Source organism: Aulonocara sp. 'chitande type north' Nkhata Bay, linkage group LG10 (genome assembly GCF_057382095.1).
Source record: "Aulonocara sp. 'chitande type north' Nkhata Bay isolate Kocher_YH1m ecotype deep benthic linkage group LG10, A_spYH_male_GT1.1, whole genome shotgun sequence".
Taxonomy (NCBI): domain Eukaryota; kingdom Metazoa; phylum Chordata; class Actinopteri; order Cichliformes; family Cichlidae; genus Aulonocara; species Aulonocara sp. 'chitande type north' Nkhata Bay.
The window spans coordinates 22770731-22790579 of NC_141353.1; the positions used below are offsets into that span (position 1 = coordinate 22770731).

Here is a 19849-nt window from a genome sequence, read left to right on the forward strand (position 1 = left end):
CACATCTTATTTACAATTGTATTTACTTTGGTGGAACAACTTCAATGGATACCATTATAATCAGGCAAGTCTTACTATCAAATGTATAATGCAACCTGTTGAGATTTTCTGTCCCTTTCTTCTTCTCAGTCTCTTTTGCCTCTTCCTTTATACCCCAGGATAAAAGAATCACTGCATCAGGACCATCTGTCTGCACTTTCATTTGCTAGAGTAGGTTTATAAAGAAGGGGAAGCATCAGTCATGTAAAAGGTTAATCTCTAAGCATTCTGCAAACATATTTAGATTACTATTTTGATATAATGCAATGCTAATCCCTTTACTCTAACATTAAGCGTCACAACTTAATGCCTCACTCCAATTTTTTACCTTATCCCCAAAACCAAGTGTTACGCTTATTGTCTCTGACTCAATCTCATGAAGCCTTTATGGCTATCTGTGTCATGGTACCGGGTCTATGACTCTGTGTTTCTATGTTTCTTATGTTCTTATTTGGTATCGTTTAGTTCCTTGTTCTTCCTAGTTTATCCATTTGTATTTCTAGTTCTGAGTTTCTTGTTCATGTAGGTTATTCCATTTTGTTCCTGCCTGCATAGTCAGTCATGTATGTTAACTTCTATCTCCATGTTGAGTCATCTGTTTCCCAGTCATGTCTCTCGCGCCCTCTGTTCCCTCTATTCACTCAGTCCGTGTCTCAGTGTGTTTCTTGTGTTTCCTGTTTTATTTTGGTAGTCCCTTGTCCTGTGTTCACTGTGTTCAGTTTTGCTTCCTTCCTGTTTTATTGTGTCTGATTAGGTGCAGCTGTTTTCCCTTGTGTTTCCCATCCTGTCATTAGTCGTTAGTCCTCTGTCTGTGGTCATGTTGTCCCTCATTGCTGTGTGTGTTTCTCTGTGGTCCTTGTTTGGCTCACAGCTCCTAGTTCTTGTTCCCAGTTTAGTTCACCCCTTTGTGTTTTGAGTTCTGCATTTGGGTCCTACTAATGCCTGCCACGCAGCTACATCGTGTGAATCTGACAAAGGATTTCAGAAAATGCTGATCTAATGAGATTTTCCAGTACACCTATCTCTTGGGTTTACAGAGAATGGTCTTAAAAAGGACAAAGTATCTAGTGAGTGGCAGTTCTGAGTGGTTAGAGTAACAGGTTTCACATGTTAGCGCATTTAAAGTGAGAGAATTAATTCAATTTAAATACAAAAATGGAGTAAAAAATGAAAAACAACTTCACTTTCAGTACATTTTTCTTGTTGCACTTTTGTTTGTTGCACTCTATCAACCAGTGATATGACTTTTACAGAAAGGTAAGCACATCTCAGAAAAACAGGGTTATATCTTGATTTAAAGAAAGTTTATTATATCACATGTTTACCAAGGTAGTTAGCAGGAGGAAACTCATCTGCTACAAAGATAAATAACTGAAGCTCATTTACTTACCATTGCTAGTTGTGTCTGTTTACGATAAGCAGATCATAACTGATCTCAGGGCAGTGAAAGCTAGAACAATGGCAGCTTTTCTTGCATATCTCCCTTCGTCTCCCATCAATTTATCCACAATGTTTATCCATAATGTGCAAGCGCAAAACATCAGAAAAAAAAAAAAGATTACTGGCCTCTGCACCTGCCCAGCTCAATTATTGTTAAAGGGAGCAGACACGACCATGACATGCAGACATCTACAGTTTCCTATGTACATGAAACAAGTGGAGCTTTCACACACATTCACGTGATGCAAAAAAAAATAAATCAAACAAGCAGGCAGACAAGTGACTAGATTTTCCTTACTGAACTTACAGTAAGCTTCATTAGTGAAACAATTCAGCAGGAGAAAGACCCAAACATAGAAAACATAGAAAAATTCAAGTCTGAAATCCAAATTTTTCATCCAAAACCAGGTAACGGTCACACATCGTGCGGCAGTCAGTAAGGCAACTACTCCAGAAGAGGAGCAGTTAAAAGTCTAATAAACAGTTAAGAAGTTCGTACACAAGAAAAAAAGAAAAACTAGGAACTCTAGAAAGCTAGAAGAAATAATAGCTAGAAATCTTGAGTAAGGAATCAAAATGTTCCTGCAAACGAAAGAATAACTGCAGGTATAATGACTAATTACTGGTTGAACACAGGTGGCAAAGAAAGTGGGGGAAACAGAACAAAGACTGAGGAATAAGACAGAAATTTCAGGAAAAAAAAAATGTGACTAACACAAACTGAGTAAACAGTAAAAACTAAAGTAGACCAAAAAAATGATCTCCTGCCTCCTTTTCTCTTTGACTTCAATGAGAAATGTCAGGAGGTCACGGAAAGGCGTGACGGAGAATTTATAAGGATTTTACTCATGAACGCTCATTTTGCTATGAACTGTGAGACAAAATTAGCCCACCTCCTTTCATAATGGAAAGTTCATTGCTTAAGGAAGCAATAAAAGAAGCACTGAACCATCTTAGTATTTAGAGGATTTACATAGTAATTAGAATGTCTGTCACACGAATACTTCCAGGTCACTTCACTCAGAAGTCTTTCTAAGTGAAATTGACTATTTGACTGCATCCTAACACAAGGATGGAAAACTGACAGCAATATGCAATGAATAAGAAGCTAAGCAGGACATATCTAAACAGTAAACTCCACATCATGACAAATAGTCTCTCTTTTGGCAGCTTGTGAAATGTCAAACAGTATCAACAGAAGCCTCACTTCTTGATGCATTCTCAATCATCCAGGTAAGTAAATCTCCAAAAAGTTGATTCTCTTCATCTGGATGTAGCGTTTTCACTACATCCAGTGAGACGCAGTGAGACCACACTTGTGACAACAGGTCTCACCAAAAATCTCAGCTGCACAACGTTTTGACACACTTGTGGTTACGGTAACTAGTAACACTGAAAATCTTACTAGTTAACTCCAACAGTCAAAACACTGAACTTAAACTCTAACTAGTAAAGAACAAAATGCAGGGATGTTCCGGGTTAGGCAGTAAATTGTTGTATCACTAGTAAAGGAGGCAAGCATGAACTAGTCTGAAATAAGGAATTACACTGAAGATGATGTTGTTGAATGAAGCATCTCAAGATACAATTCTGATGATTAATATTAACATATGTATATGCATAAGTATTAACATATGTATATGAAGTCAGTGCTTCTCAGCTAGGGAGGAGGAATGTAATCAGCAGAGATGAATGGAAACAGAAAAGCCAACACTGGGCAGGATATTTGATGGAAAATGCAAAATTTGAAATGAGTGAAAATAATGTTTCCAGAGATGATCAAGCTTACAATAATGGTTTATTACAGAAGCAAAATTGATGATTTGTTCCATTAGTAGTCCATTAGGATATCAGATAGGGCATTTGCAGGGTTACGGTGCACATCTGCATATGGTTATCACACAGGTCAAACATATAGTGATATGCTGAGGTAGACTTATACAGAAGAACAAGGTGGACAAAAACATACAGACACATACCAGTCACACATGTGTAAGCATGTTAAAAAGAAAAAACATCTTTTCACAAATTGCACGATTTTGCACTAATTTATCCTGCACGTGTTTTAAAAGTACATACTATACATGCTTTCCAAAAAGTTACAAATTTAGACAAGTCAGCCAAGAAGGATTCAGTGACATAAATATAGACAAGCATGAATAAACATTGTTATTATACAGTGTTTGATAAGGTAAGATTAACATTACTGAGAATTAAGGAAGCAAAATGTAGAAAATACTTCCATTTAGCAATTTGAATGATGTTATTGTGACAAAGTGGCTAGGACAGAATTCATTTGCCATTTGTCACTTGCATATATTGTTATTTTGTGTTCTGTTATTTTACAGTCAGCCATAATGCTTTGATTTAGACATTGCTGGTGTAACTTCTCTTAACACACACTATCCCGGGTTTTGTTTGTGGTAGTAGTAGTTACATCCTTTACATCCATGCATGTGTTTTAAAGCAAACACTACTAAACATCAGGTCATCTGAATTTTCTTCTGTTTATAGGCACATGTCTGGTAAATTATGTTTCTTTATGTTGCTTTGGTTATACTTACCATGGTGTCCATGTTGTGCATTCAGGTCGTATATGTGAGACAGGTGTATGGGAAGGGCAGCCCACTACTTCCTGTTTATATAGGGTCATGAGGTCAATGAGTGCAGCACTGGGTGTAACCAAATGGGGGGGTTTTCATTTTGTATAGTATTGTTTGTTTTCTTTAAAGTAGCCTTTTGAGTTATTTTGTATGCAGTGTTTTACTTTACAAACCATTTAGTTGAGTAAATGAGTTTGTCAGTTTCATGCATGACTTTATTCCTGTTCTTTGTTTAGAATTGTATTGTTTGGTCTGACCTATTTGTTTCAATGGTAGGGACTAACGAGGTCAGGTGTGGGCAAAGTCCTGTATAAAGCAAAGTGGGATTTTTGCATGCCTGATTGATTATTTTATGGTACAATGGAGATGCCAGCAATAAAATATGCTTAAAAGAACTTCAATCGTCTGCTAATGCTATTTACTTATCACCTTCCTTGCTGCTTAAGTTATGCTACATCAGTTATATGAATTTGTTACTGCTGTGACTTGACAATTTCACAGGGGTATTGTTGTTTCTTATTTATTTTGAATTGTCTCAAAAAAAGGAAGGGAAGCCAACTGGATCGGAACATCCATGGGTCAAAAAACAACAATTTAGATGTCATCCACTGCCATGAAAGCGCTGTTGTCACTCTGATACCGGCTGTCGCAGGATGCTGTGGAGTCCTTAATAAACCTTCAGAAGAACTGTCAACAGCTGTATGCTCGGTGAAATTGGTTTTTGCAGCAAAGTCAAAGTATCTGTGAAATGTCAGATGCAATCATGTCCACGAATCATATTAGATGTTAGCATCACAAATTGATATATTCAAAATTTCCAATAATTATTCTGTTAATTTCATTAGCACAGTTTCTTTAAATTGAAAAAACAAATGTCAGGCTTTAAACAAAAGAGAAATGCCACCATATAGTGATAAATACACAGATGAGGAAAAACAGAAAATAAACAGTTATTGGGGTAAATTAATGTAAATGAATGTGTACTACCCCATGCTTAGTGATAGTCTCCAGTAGGAAAACATATACTAAAACAAATTTCATTAATATGTCTTATATTGTTTTATTATACATAATCTAGATAACTACAATTGACCGTTACATTTTAGTATTAAATGAAAGGTAATGGTCAATGGTATCTTTGACAATATATACTCAACAAACACATAATATGATAAACATGAACTACAAAAATGATTTGCCATTGTAACAATTCATCATAGACTTGTCTCTCTATTTCTTTTTTTTTCCTTTATCAAACTCCATTATTATTATATTTCTAAATACAGCAGATAGTACATCAGTAACACCTCAAATATTTAACTCAATTCATTTTCAATTAAACACAAAACCTCAGAGTATTAATATCATATTTTAATGGCAAGTAAACCATCAGTATGTACATCCATATATTGCTTTCTGTGACCTTCTCCTCCTTGTCCCCATATAAAGTGCATTAACCACACTGCCATATGTCAGTTGACTATTTTCTTCAATCCCATTGGTATTTATTTCAGTTGCCTCCGTCAAATTTGTAACCCGCTACCTCATTTGCATTCATAGTCTCTCATGAGTTCTTCATGTGGTTTTAATGAGATGAGGTTACATTTTATGCCATATACTTCCTCCTCAAGCTTGTATCTTGTATCTGAACAGAAACCACAGCCACCTGGAATCAGCTGTAGCCCAGTTCAGGGTCAGAGCCCTTTTCTTTTGTCTTTTATTAGAAAGTTGCAGGTGTGAGAAATGTGGAAAGGAGAGAGAGATACACTAGCCACATTATTAGGCATATGGCCTATAGCGCTTTACTAGTCCCTAAGGATCCTAAAGCGCTTTACACATCCAGTCATCCACCCATTCACACACACATTCACACATTCACACACTGGTGATGGCAAGCTACGTTGTAGCCACAGCCACCCTGGGGCGCACTGACAGAGGCAAGGCTGCTGGACACTGGCGCCACCGGGCCCTCTGACCACCACCAGTAGGGAACGGGTGAAGTGTCTTGCCCAAGGACACAACGACCGAGACTGTCCAAGCCAGGGCTCAAACCAGCAACCTTCCGATTACAAGGCGAACTCCCAACTCTTGAGCCACGATTGCCCCAATAATTTCAACTTCTTGTTAACACAAATATCTAAACAGTCACATGGCAGCAGCTCAATGCATGTAGACATTGTCAAGGCAATCTGCTGAATGCAAATCAAGCATCAGCATGGGGAAGGGTACAGGTAGTACCAACAAAGCTTTAAGCGTCCAGGCTGACCTGAGTATTGTAGCAGACCATAGCCATTCTTTTTTGATCACAGTGTACTCATCTTCTACTACCTTGGGTCCACAATCACTGTTGGGATGTACAGCCAGTAGGCCTGTAGGAACTGTGTGAAACTGTGATGCGCTCCCAAAAGGTTGATTCTGTTCATCTGGATGTAGCATTTTTCAGTGGGAGAAATGTTTCGTCACTCATCCAAGTGACTTCTTCAGTCTCAGGTGACTGCAGATTTTCCCAACCTTATAAACAGTACATTGCACAATGACTGAAACTACCACCACTGAATGAATAATGGACTGGGAGGTCAATATGGACCAAAATGGAAATGTTCAAGAAATGTTTCTAGCAGCTTGTTGAATCTATGTCTCAAATTATTAAGGCTTTTCTAAAGGGCAAATGAGGGTCCAACACAGCACTAGCAAGCTGTACCTAATGAAGTGGCCGGTTATTGTAGAAAGGAATGGAAGAAAGCAGAACTGTCCATGTAGCAAGTGTCCAGGGCAGCCAGGAATTGAGCTAGGGACTTTTTCCTTGAAGAGATTTGTGCTTATATAGTATGTGCACCACAACTCAGCTTTAACTTTGATCAGGTTTCTTTTTTTTTTAACCTCTATTCACGCTCCTTCTTCCTAAAGTCACTGTCAGTTGAGATCGTCACATCTATCACAAGTACTTTTCCTGCATCTTGTCAGCCACCCGGACTGTCTGGTTAGTCTGTCTGGAGCTTGAAGTCCCAAAGGACTTTAACTCTGCTATTCTTACCCACTTTTGGTGGTGTGTTTCATTGGGATTTGGGGACTTCCAACCCGCAGATGTTCCTTTTCACTGTCCCAGCTAATTTGTTACACCTGTCAGTGTTTGCTGTCCCAGTACACAGCCTGGAACTTATGTCCTGTCTACTGCTGTCTCCGTGTACTGAGGGCCTGTTTTTGTTCTGCCATGATCAGAACCTAAGAGCTGTTCATCAAGCAGCCTTTTTTATCCACAGGCAGTTTAAAAAATAATAATAATAAAATAATTTAATAAGAAGAAAAGCAGAGACAGCTCACTACAGATTAACTAAGAGACATGAGCACACAAAGCATTGCTTTGTTCTGCACTAGTAATGAGGGATTTTAAAACAACAAAATCATCAGTAATATTTACAACATCTGAGTGTTTCCTATGATAAAAAATCACAAATGGACACTAATACGTATAAAAAACAGTGTACTGTTAAAATACAGTATACTTTTATTCTTGTTTCTACAAATACTCAATTTTGTAATAGGATGTAATGATCCTCTTTTATTGTTCTACCAAGTACTTGGCTTTTTCTAAGCTCCTTGGCTATAACAAGAACAGAATGAAGTTGATCCTTTCATCCAAGATGCTTTATCAACTTCCCCTTTATCATCAGATGAGAAAGTGCTTCTTTACTGGCAATTTTGCCATGATGCCAAATGTTATGTGGCTAACTGCTTTGACAAAGGGCCATATTCAAAACCCTTCTGTATGAGCACAGAATTGCTTGGATAGACCTTTTCATGAAAGTGTCTCTGTGGGATAAACGCAGCTGCAGCTATGATAAATAACAGTTCTGTCTGATACAGGTGTGCCAGTGTGCGAGCACTGAATAGTCAATTGTATTGTGAAGCAAATGTCAATAATTAGCCCACCTAAATAAAGCATGCACACAAGGTTTATCAGATGCAGCTGCTCATTATATGTCCTTAAGCAGATTTTTAGGTTATGCTTCATTGTTTTAATGTACAAAGTAATTTCTAGGGAATGGAAAAAAAGATATCTGACTGGACATGAGCCTGCAGACATACAGGAAGGACACTCTGTGACCTCATTACTGTTACTCACCCACGCCCATTTTCATTATTCCCATCCTCTTCACTAATTTCACTTGTTTATAGCCACCAATCTTTCTCCGTTCTCATAATTACTTGGTTCAAAATCGATGAACTCCTCTTGCCCTAATGATTAGAACGTCACCAGGAGTGGTAACACACCCAAGGGCCTAAAAGCAAGCATGCAGACAAGCAGTTGCTTAGTAAGAAGCGTGTAATTGCTATGCAGACCAAAACAAATGGTCCAGCAAGGCCTATTTATTCTTCAGTTATGGATTTGACTTATTGGGATGCAAAGGACATCTCTGAAATACAGAGATGCAATTAAAGTGTGCAAATATGTTGAGTGGGTAGAAACTGATAGCATGTATTGCATCAGTAAACAGCACAAGCCACTTACAGTTTATCGTAGAAACCTACAGAAGTGCTGTAAAAGAACTTTAAATGAACTCTTCACAAACACCTTTGAATTTTCTCCTTTTCATTTCTTAGTGGACTCGATCCTTTTCTTCTGGTATTACACTCTGTGTCTTCTGAGATGATTTTTTTTTTTTTTTGCTTAAATAGTTCACTTTTCATTCCCAGTTTGTTTTTCTTTTTAATAAACATAATTTTGAAAAGTTTTTGCTGTTTCCAGCAATTGGATATTGTGTATTTGTTCCTAAGCTTGGCTTTAAACAAATAAACAAATATTAGACAAGTAGAGAAAAAAATTCAATATAGATTCACATTATTTCAAGTCTGCCTTAAAAAAATGCTTTGATCCCCATATAGACATTGATTATAACATTATGGTGCTGCAGCTGGGTTACAGGAGTGATGCAGGACCCCTTTTCTTTGACAATGTAGTGTTCAGGTTTGCAAAAACAGAAATCCCTGAAGTAAAATACGATGAGCAATTAATTTGTCTACCATTTATTCTTTTGCATTTGAAAAGCAGAACTGGGCCATGAGAATGACAAAGACATATAGAGTTAAAATGCGACACTATGGTGAAGATTGCTCTTTATATTTTTACTTTCCCCAATTTTGTCAGCTGAAGCACTTTCAGAAGTGCTTCAGCTGACAAAATCCCACAAATAAGTGTAGCTGTCACCCACACCAAGTACAGAGCTATAAAGCTGTGTAGTGCCTGCACAATAACCACAAGCAAGCGACTATCAGCCCTGATAACTATGCTGACTAATTTGTGTGTATCACTACACAGTGTCACTCTCTGTCTATGTGTCTTCACATACAGCATGTTGCTGCCCTTTCTTTGGAGCTTTGGACTCAACAATCAGGTGTTGCTATTTGGAACCGGTATAAAAGTTAAGAAGCTATGAAAAACAGTTCAAAAATCACCTTTGAACTCTGTCTGTCTTTGTTAGAAAAGGTATGTTCAGCTGGGGACAGCCTAGCCGTTTCCTCTTTTTACCTTACATAATATTTAATCCTGTCATCAGTCATGTCCTTTCCTGCCTTTTTGACCCAAACTGAGTGGATAAATGTGTAGCCATGCATGAAGACAAAGGGCAGAGTCTTTACTGAAGAACAACAAAAAAGAAAAAAAAAGAAGGAAAACGTCAGACTATGTCAAGGGAGTATTTGTGTTTGTGTTAGCCAAAATTAGCAAAGTGAAGTTCAAAAAGTGTACTGTGAATGGAGGGATGAAAGACAAAACCCTTTAATGTTATCCTTAAAATGTTATGAGGCCTTACCAATAGAAAAAGTCAAAGAGATCGATTGATTGTTACTTTTTAACGCAAAAACATAAATATTTTTGCTCTTTTTCTATTTTTATTTCTTCCCCTTACCTGAAACCCATCAAGTGATTTTTATAGACAGACTCCTCCAGTGAAACTAAAAGTCGTTTTGACAAATCCTGACTGTGTGGGAGGTGCTGTGATGGATATGCACAAATACCGGGATTTTGAAATCATAAATAAGAAAAAAAAAAGCGTTTGCATGCCAGGGCTCATGTTATAAAGCCCTCAGCATGCCATGAGAAGTAAAACAGTCAAAAATGTCTCTCTGACACTGTCACAGTCTGACAAAGAGACTCAAATGTACTGTAGATATCAAGCTGGGAGACGATTAACTGTGTATTTGAAAATGTAACACATGCACCACAGAGGTACGATTTAAATGACGTGATTTTTTTCCCCCCTTGGTTTTGAAAGGGGTTTCTGTCTACACTGTAAGTTAAAAATACATGTAGAAAGAAACAGTAGAAAAAGTGAGGCTGAGGGTGGCAAGAAGAGGACAAGTCACTATTCATTGGATGCTGGTAAGATGATGGGAAAATGTTGCTTTTTCAGAATGTGTTCCTATTTTTGTCTCAGAACACTCTTAAGGCCACTGACCAAAATGGTCCATCCTCAGAGCACTAGTAAGGTCGAAACAAGTGTAAAGATCACAGAGGAAGATTCTTTTTGAAAATGTCTAATGTATAGATTACTTAATGTATAATTTGGTTCCATCACACAGCATTCAGACTGACAAAACACACTTTTTTTTTTTTTTTGGACACTTGACGCCTCACAGATTCTAGGAGCTTTTCTGCTTTTTGTCTTTCTCTATTTCAAGAAGCTTTCCAGTGAGTGGGCAGCACCAAGTCCCCAAAGATTTAATGAAATTTCTTTTTTTGTGAGACAATTTTTAAAATGTCAAAAACAGACGGTTCACGGAAAGGCGGGTCTGTCAGTCTGGCTTGTGAAATGGCGACTGATGTTGACCGTCATATCAAAATGTTTTATTTATTGATTTTATTTATTTATTTACTGAGCAGAAAAATATAGCTGCTGCTTTTATTATATCAGTTCATTTACTTTCTTCCTCTCTACAACCTCTTCTCCAGGTTTTTTGTGCTTTTCCATCATATCTCAGTAAGTTAGGGTGCTATAATAGGATTAGGTAAGATAAGGCCTTTCATATATATATATATATATATATAACAATCAGCCGAGACTGCAAGACCAGACTGACCAACCTGTGCACTGCCTGGATTGATTACAAGAAGGCCTATGACTCAATGCCCCACAGCTGGATACTGGAATGCCTAGAATTGTACAAGATCAATGGGACCCTAAGAGCCTTCATCGGGAACTCAATGGGGATGTGGCGTACAACACTAGAGGCCAACTCCAAGCCCATAGCACAAGTCACCATCAAGTGCGGGATCTACCAAGGAGATGCTCTGTCCCCACTGCTGTTCTGCATAGGCCTGAACCCCCTCAGTGAGATCATTAACAAGACTGGCTACGGATACCGACTACGGAACGGAGCAGTTGTCAGCCACCTCCTGTACATGGATGACATCAAGCTGTATGCCAAGAGTGAACGAGACATCGATTCACTGATCCACACTACCAGGCTATACAGCAATGACATTGGAATGTCGTTCGGACTGGAGAAGTGTAGCCGGATGGTATCAAAGAGAGGGAAGGTAGTCAGAACTGAGGGGATTGAACTACCAGAAGGCAACATTGCAGACATAGAGGACAGTTACAAGTACCTGGGGATCCCGCAGGCAAATGGGAACCATGAAGAGGCTGCTAGAAAGGCTGCAACCACCAAGTACCTGCAGAGGGTCAGGCAAGTCCTGAGGAGTCAGCTGAATGGTAAGAACAAGATCCGGGCCATCAACACGTACGCCCTGCCCGTGATCAGGTACCCTGCTGGGGTAATAGGCTGGCCAAAGGAGGAGATAGAAGCCACTGACATAAAGACAAGAAAGCTCCTTACCATGCATGGAGGGTTTCACCCCAAGTCCAGCACCCTGAGGCTGTACGCTAAGCGGAAGGAAGGGGGCCGGGGACTGGTGAGTGTCAGCACCACAGTCCAGGATGAGACAACGAACATCCAAGAATACATTGGGAAGATGGCCCCAACTGACCGAGTGCTCAGTGAATACCTCAGGCAGCAGAAACCCAAGAAAGAGGAGGGAAACGAGGAACCATCATGGAAGGACAGGCCCCTGCACGGTATGTACCACCGGCAGATAGAGGAGGTGGCTGATATCCAGAAATCCTACCAGTGGCTGGACAAAGCTGGACTGAAAGACAGCACAGAGGCACTAATCATGGCAGCACAAGAACAAGCTCTGAGTACAAGATCCATAGAGGCTGGGGTCTATCACACCAGGCAAGACCCCAGGTGCAGGCTGTGTAAAGATGCCCCAGAGACAATCCAGCACATAACAGCAGGGTGCAAGATGCTAGCAGGCAAGGCATACATGGAACGCCATAACCAAGTGGCCGGCATAGTGTACAGGAACATCTGTGCCGAGTATAACCTGGAAGTCCCGAGGTCAAAATGGGAGATGCCCCCAAGGGTGGTGGAGAATGACCGAGCTAAGATCCTGTGGGACTTCCAGATACAGACGGACAAAATGGTGGTGGCTAACCAACCGGACATAGTGGTGGTAGACAAACAGAAGAAGACGGCCGTAGTGATCGATGTAGCGGTTCCGAATGACAGCAATATCAGGAAGAAGGAACACGAGAAGCTGGAGAAATACCAAGGGCTCAGAGAAGAGCTCGAGAGGATGTGGAGGGTGAAGGTAACGGTGGTCCCCGTGGTAATCGGAGCACTAGGTGCGGTGACTCCCAAGCTAGGCGAGTGGCTCCAGCAGATCCCGGGAATAACATCGGAGATCTCTGTCCAGAAGAGCGCAGTCCTGGGAACAGCTAAGATACTGCGCAGGACCCTCAAGCTCCCAGGCCTCTGGTAGAGGACCCGAGCTTGAAGGATAAACCGCCCGCAGGGGCGTGCTGGGTGTTTTTTTTTTTTATATAATATATAATATATACAGTGTTGGGAAGGTTACTTTTAAAATGTATTCCGTTACAGAATACAGAATACATGCCCCAAAATGTATTCTGTAACGTATTCCGTTACGTTACTCAATGAGAGTAACGTATTCTGAATACTTTGGATTACTTAATATATTATCGTGCTTTTTACAACAACGTGAATGTACTATTGCTGTGTGATTTATTACTATTACTGAAGGTCCGCGACTCCGAACTGTAGTAAAGGGACCTCTGACTAATACGGCGGGGTCCCTGTCGGCTCATAGCCGAAAAATAGCTTTACTTTGTTGTGTGGGTCAATTTTTCTTGCGAGAGACAGAGAGAGGCGTTGAAAGACTGCTCCAACGGAACTTATTGTTTTCGGAGGAAAACACGAACACGGTGTACAGTCGAGTCTTAATAGCTTACTTACAACTGGGCTCGTCAGGCACTCTTCTTGGCTGCAGTGGTTATTATTATATTTACATGCTTCCAGCTCCCTGACCTCAATATATATATATAGATAGATAGATAGATAGATAGATAGATAGATAGATCTCCAGTGGTTCAGTGCAAGGCACAAGGTCATGGCATTTTATGTCAGGACAGGATGAAAATAGAAAGAAGGCCAGGAGCTGGACAGATTGAGGCACAATGAGTCAGTCTGATAACACAGACGGACTGAATCAGTGGGCTGAAAGCAGAAGGCAGTTCGCGGAAGTAAGTGTGTGTCTGTGTGTGTGTGTGTGTGTGTGTGTGTCTGCTGCAGTTTTTCAGAGGGGAGGGAAATGAGAGGACATCAGAGAGATGATGTTCTTGGGTTTTAGGGGTTAGCTGCAGGTGGGGAACACCAGTCCTGCAGGTCCCTGCGGATGTCTTCAAACTGTTCTTCAACCCCAAACACATGCTGAAAATAACTCCTCTCCCTTTATTCCAATTAGATTCCTTCTCTCCCTCTTTTTCTGAAGCCATCTGTTTTCTGTCCAGTTTTACTTCCAGACTACAATATGGAAAAATGTGTCTTTTAGCTTTTACATTACATTACAGCTGATTTTAATTTGTGATGTTAAATGTAGAAATGTTAGCATGTTAGAAATAAACACCATCGGCATCCTAACTGATCAAACTGGCTGGGATACTAGTGACCAACCTCCTCACTGCAAATTTATCTTACGTTTGTCTTATGTTTTATCTTGTCACAGGAATACTGAAAGAAATGGTTGCCAAGCTGTGACGAGGGGAGAAGGAGAAGAGAGAACCTTGGGCAGCACTTAAATTTCCGCAACTTAACACTGCCCTCCTGTGGTATATCTAGTGAAGAAGAACAGATCGAGCTTAGTCACAGGGAATAGTAAGTATTTCGGTCCAGGATTTTTCAATAATATAATATAATATAATTATATTTTTTTCTAAAAATGTATATATTGTTATTGATTACATGCAAAAACTTGTTTTAATTAAAATTTTTAACACTATGTACTACAAAGCGACAACCAACAAATTAAGTAGCTACTTACATCATATTTTAAGGCATGTTTACTTAAACATGTTGCTGAATATACAAGCACAGGATAATCAGTTATAACCACAAAATGATAAATATCACATCTAAGCTTTTTTTAAATTGTTTGCTTGATTTTTTTTAAATTATTTTTAAGAGTGAACATTGTTCCATCCTTTGATAACATCACCACAATGGGGCCAGGAGAAACGCTGCTCTCAACATATTGTGACAAAACGTATACATTCACATGACTGGAGCTACTCATTCTGAATCTGAGGGCGACGTGTGGGAATGGGGTTATAGCTGCAGAAAAGTTTCCATGCAGGTGTAAAATGTTTTCAACATTCAAACAGATACTAGATGGTAGATAACACAAACACTGAAAGTGGCACAGAAAAGGCTGGCATTTTGTCATTTTGTCATTTTGTTTAAATAATTGGGGTCAACCATCCAAAAGCAACAGACTGTGCACAAGAGAGGTGAAGAAGAGAGTGCAGGGTGGAGTGTGTGGAGATTAGTGTCAGGGGTGATTTCTGACAGAAGGACAACAGCAAGAGTGAAAGGAATGTTTTACAAGATAGCAGTGAGGCCTGCTGTGATATATGGTTTGAAGATGGTAACACCTACAAAAAAAAAAAGAAGGCAGAGCTGCTAATATGCTAAAATTTTTAATGGGAGTGACCAAAATGGACATGAGTAGATCAGAGGGAAAGCTCAGGTTGAGCTGTTTGGAGACAAAGTTAGAGAGGCAAGGCTGAGATGGTCTGGACATGTGCACTGGAGTGAAAGCAGATGTAATGGAAAACATGTAGCAGCCAGGTTTATGGATGTAAATGTGAAGGAGGGTTAGTTTGAAAGTGGAGGATGCTAAAGAAAAGGTGAGATGGAGGCAGATGGTCTGCTGTGGCGATCCCTAAAGCGAGCAGCTGAAAGAAGAAGAGAAAGTTATGTCCTGTGTGGAGAAAGGATGAACTCATTCAGTGTATAGCAATGTTTTTATATTCCGAGTAATCAAATAAAACTAGTTAACTGAAAACAAACACGGTTTGGAAAAGTAACTAAAACTACACTGCACAGATATAAAACAAACGTTTAAAAAAGTGTTTTCAGCCTTGTTCTAGGTCGTGGATATCAAACTCATTTTACATGATGGGCCACATGCAGCCCATTTTAATCTTAAGATGACCAGAAAAGTGAAACTTTCCTTTCTGTCACTGTATAGAAATTTCATTGCATATTTAATCTTAGAGATATCTTAGTTAAAGAAAAGCAAGTGCAACTGCTACAGCAGCTTGTTTTTCTACACAATGAAGAAATGCTGACGTACAAAATGAAAGAAATCTGTCAGCAAAAAGCTTAAATTAAGAAATAAATATGTACAATTACATTTTTATTTTTACTGTGGACACATTGAAAAAAAAAGTCTATATTTATATAGTGAAAACAATTTATTTTCTGTAATGTAATTTTTGATCTATTACTTAATTACTTTAGTGTAGTATGGCTGTGGGAGAGGCCTATCAGCATGAAAAGGTGTAAGACCTACAGTTAAAAGTCACATTTTCCAAAGCACTCCAGCGGGCAGGATTGGAGTCTTTGTTTTGGCCGATTCTGGCCCTTGGGCCTTATGTTTGACACCTCTGTTCCAGATATTACATCCGTTCCAGATATTAGAATCGAACAAATACCCCCATGTTGTGATAAAACGAGTAAAAAAAGTTATTACTTAAATGATAATTAAAAACTACAAAAAATACAATGAAATTAAACATTTGCACAATAAAAAAAAATAACTGCAAAAGGGAAACTACTTTAAAAAGGGTGAAACGTTTGCAAAAGAAACAAACATATTCTAACTAATGAAACTAATAACTAACTTTAAGAACTTTCGACCATACTGTAACTTGCAGAATAAAACACAAACACGGGCTACAGATGGACAGATCTATGGCGTAAGCTTGCCGCTCTATGTTCATATTCTATATTGACGTTCCTCCTCCCGGAAGTCAGCCTCTGCCTCTCTCACGCTGCCTCCTTCCCAAGCAGCGCGAAAACTGTAGTTACATGTCCGAGTTGCACGGGGGTAAAAATTGTCTGTTGTGAGTTGAATTCACGTCGTATCTGTGGCTGTACACTACTGTTGTGAGCGAAATTAAACCCTGTGTCACGCTGCTGTGGGTCAGTGTGGCGCTAACTGCTAAAAACACTGCGACGTAGCATGAAAGCTAGCCTCCTGAGTTAACCAACACTTAGTAAGTACTTTGTTCTGCCAGCTTTCCAGATATACCCAATATACTGAACGTCGGGTACATGTTACTAAGATAGCTACTTTATTTAAATGTATCCTAAAAGAATATTTATTTCAGTTTATTGAACGCCGAAGCACCTTTGAAATAATTAATCACCGCTAACTCTGTAGTTAAGCTTTATTATAGTCTGTTGTTGAAGAAATTAATTAGCATAACAGGTAAAGATTCCAGTTTTCAGCTCAGGTCTTTTTAAGTCATCAAATATTATAGCGGAAGGTTTGTTTTGCTGAAAGACTTGTCAGTGTAGATTAGTGGTTACGCAGCACAAACTGATAACAGTTGAAAACCACAAACGCTGCAGCGAGCACATCATCTGATGTTAGTTATTCTTTTGATAAGACCTGTTTGTTAATGTGGCTACTGCCAATAAGAAACCAATAATCTGTCACTCCTACTATATTTCGTTGACTCACAGGGAAGAGAATCCCTGTGTGTCTTATTTTCATCACCTCTCCTTCTTTTCTCTTTCAGAAAGCAAAAATGTCAAAGATCGACAAGATGAGCATCCTGGGGGTGAGGAGCTTTGGGATTGAGGATAAAGACAAACAAGTCATCTCTTTCTTCACTCCTCTGACTGTTCTGGTCGGACCCAATGGAGCAGGGAAAACAGTACGAAAGCATTTCTGACAAAAGCAATACTTGACTTATCGAAACATGACAGCGAACACAAGGGTCGACATAGCACTTTTTGTATTTTCCAAAGGCTTACAGGAAGTTGAAGAATAATATTCCAGAATGATAAATGCTGCTGTCATGTATTCATTTCTTTTTGATGCTTTCAGACTATTATTGAATGCCTAAAGTATGCAACATCTGGAGAACTTCCCCCTGGATCTAAAGGAGGTGCATTTGTTCATGATCCAAAGGTTTGTTTGTGTTGAACTAAAAGTACATTTCTCTATTTCTGACTGCAGTGGTACACTTAAGACTCATAATGTGTGGCATGCATCTGAAATTACTTTTTGCAACAGATTTGTTTGTGTATTTGTAATATTTTATATGTTTTAAATGCAAATTTAATACTAGAAAACATAAGACAGGGATGAAGTGTGTGAAAAAGCCTGATTTAAGTCACTTGTGAAAATGACAATAAAACTCCTAACTGCTTGGTGCTAAATATCTTTATCAGGTTTAGTTTGTCTTCATACCTTAAGAATTGTTATGATTTCTCAAATTTAGCATTTTCTGAACATGTTAAAATTCAGTCTTAGCCTTTACATCTTCTTCAGGTCCTTGTTGGATGATTTTTTCACCTTTATTCACGTATAGCGATGTTCATATGATTCCAGGATGCCCATGAGACGGATGTGCGTGCTCAAATTCGCCTCTTATTCTCAGATGTCAATGGAGAGAAAGTGACCATCCAACGCTCTATGTCATGCACTCAGAAGGCAAAAAGCTACACCTTCAAAAGCTTAGAGCAGGTCATTACCAGATGGAAGTAAGCCAAAATCTTATGTTTCTTATGTAAAGTTTTGTTTAAAGTAAAAAAAAAAGAGAAATATTTGTGGATTGTATACTAAGATTTCCTGACCTTTTTCTTATGCGACTGTCTATTATAATTCATCCAGAGATGGTGAGAAAGTCAGCTTGTCTTCTAAGTGTGGTGAGCTGGACCGGGAGATGATTTCTGCATTGGGTGTGTCGAAGCCTGTCCTAAATCATGTCATCTTCTGCCACCAAGAAGAGTCTAACTGGCCCCTTAGTGAGGGAAAAGCACTCAAAGACAAATTTGACTCCATTTTTGCTGCAACCAAGTAAATGGACGACACAAGTGTTGCATTACCCAGTTTTAGCCTAAAAGGAATTTCTGTTAATGTCAATTTCTCTCTCCTGATCAGGTATATCAAAGCTCTAGAGACAATGCGTCAGCTGCGACTCAAACAGAGTCAGACAGTCAAAGAGTGTCAGGTGGAGCTGCGCTACCTGAAGCAGAACAAGGAGAAGGCCCAGCAAATTCGAGAAACTGTGGACACCAAGGAAGCCCAACTGATGGCCTCAAAAGCCAGCGTCCAGCAGATAGAGAACCAGATTGAGCCGCTTGAGGTGGGCTGGTGTATGTGTGTTTTGTGTATTTATTTATTTGTTGGCTGCATATCCATGAGGCCAAGCTTCCATCCCATCACATTCCAAAGGTGCTCTGTTGGGTTGAGATTTGATGACGGTGGAGGCCATTTGACTGCACTGAACTCATTGCCATGTTCAGTAAGCCAGTTTGAGAAGATCTGAGCTTTGTGACAGTGTGTGTTATCCTGCCGGAAGCAGCCATCAGAAGATGGGCACGCTGTGGTCATAAAAGGATGGATATGATCAGCACTCAGAGAGGCGGTGGTGTTTGAACGATGCTCAATTGTTACAATGGAGTCCAAAATGTGCCAAGAAAATCTTGGCGAGTGGTTATTTAAGTTATTGTTGTCTGGAAGCAATCCAGTCATTCTCCTCTGTCCGCTTACATCAAAAGGCATTTTAAGCCAGAGAACTGCCGATCTCTGGAGATTTTCTCTTTTTCAGACCATCATCATCACCTTTCTTCCCCATTCTGAAGCTCAGTTTAAATTTCACCAGGCTGTTTTGACTGTGTCTGCAATGAATGTGTCTAAGTCTAAATGCATTGCTGCCATGCGATTTGCTGGTTACATACTTGTGCCACTGAGCAGTGCAAGAGGTTTACCTAATGAAGTGTATGTATACATGCATACATATTGTGGTGCAAGCAGATTTCAAACCTTGCAAGTATTTCTTCTTGAGTGGAAGAAGTTGAGGAACACGGATAAATTATTTGGGTGTGCTATGATTAAAAGTTTTTTTTGTTTTTTTTTTAATCCTGTGTCAAAGCATATGGGTGCAATGAGCACCTTGGAAGGGGATAAAATATATAAAATAACTTAAATATCTTATTCTTATTAAATCAACTGACCAAATATATTTTTTATATTTCACTGCAAATACATCCCTGTAGGAGTCTGTTACAAGTTTATTGTATTTCACTGCAAATGAACAACCAGTAATGCTTTAAGTAACTTCATTCACTGAATCAGCTGAATAAAGCTTATAGCACAATAATATTTA

General features: G+C 39.2%; 1 protein-coding gene across 2 annotated transcripts in view; it reads left to right on the forward strand.

The window, feature by feature from the left end:
- The first annotated feature begins 14183 nt into the window (after window positions 1-14183).
- The window catches only part of rad50 (RAD50 homolog, double strand break repair protein), a 33903-nt gene continuing 28237 nt past the window's right edge, over window positions 14184-19849 (forward strand). Inside the window, exons 1-6 of one of the 2 annotated variants that reach the window (XM_086309166.1) lie at window positions 14184-14318; window positions 17252-17389; window positions 17563-17646; window positions 18070-18221; window positions 18352-18537; window positions 18622-18826. In XM_086309166.1, the coding sequence (XP_086165292.1) occupies window positions 17261-17389; window positions 17563-17646; window positions 18070-18221; window positions 18352-18537; window positions 18622-18826 (756 nt within the window). In that variant the 5' untranslated portion in view covers window positions 14184-14318; window positions 17252-17260. Of the gene's footprint in view, window positions 14319-16481; window positions 16724-17251; window positions 17390-17562; window positions 17647-18069; window positions 18222-18351; window positions 18538-18621; window positions 18827-19849 lie in introns of those variants that run through there. The other variant, XM_086309165.1, reaches the window with a different exon arrangement.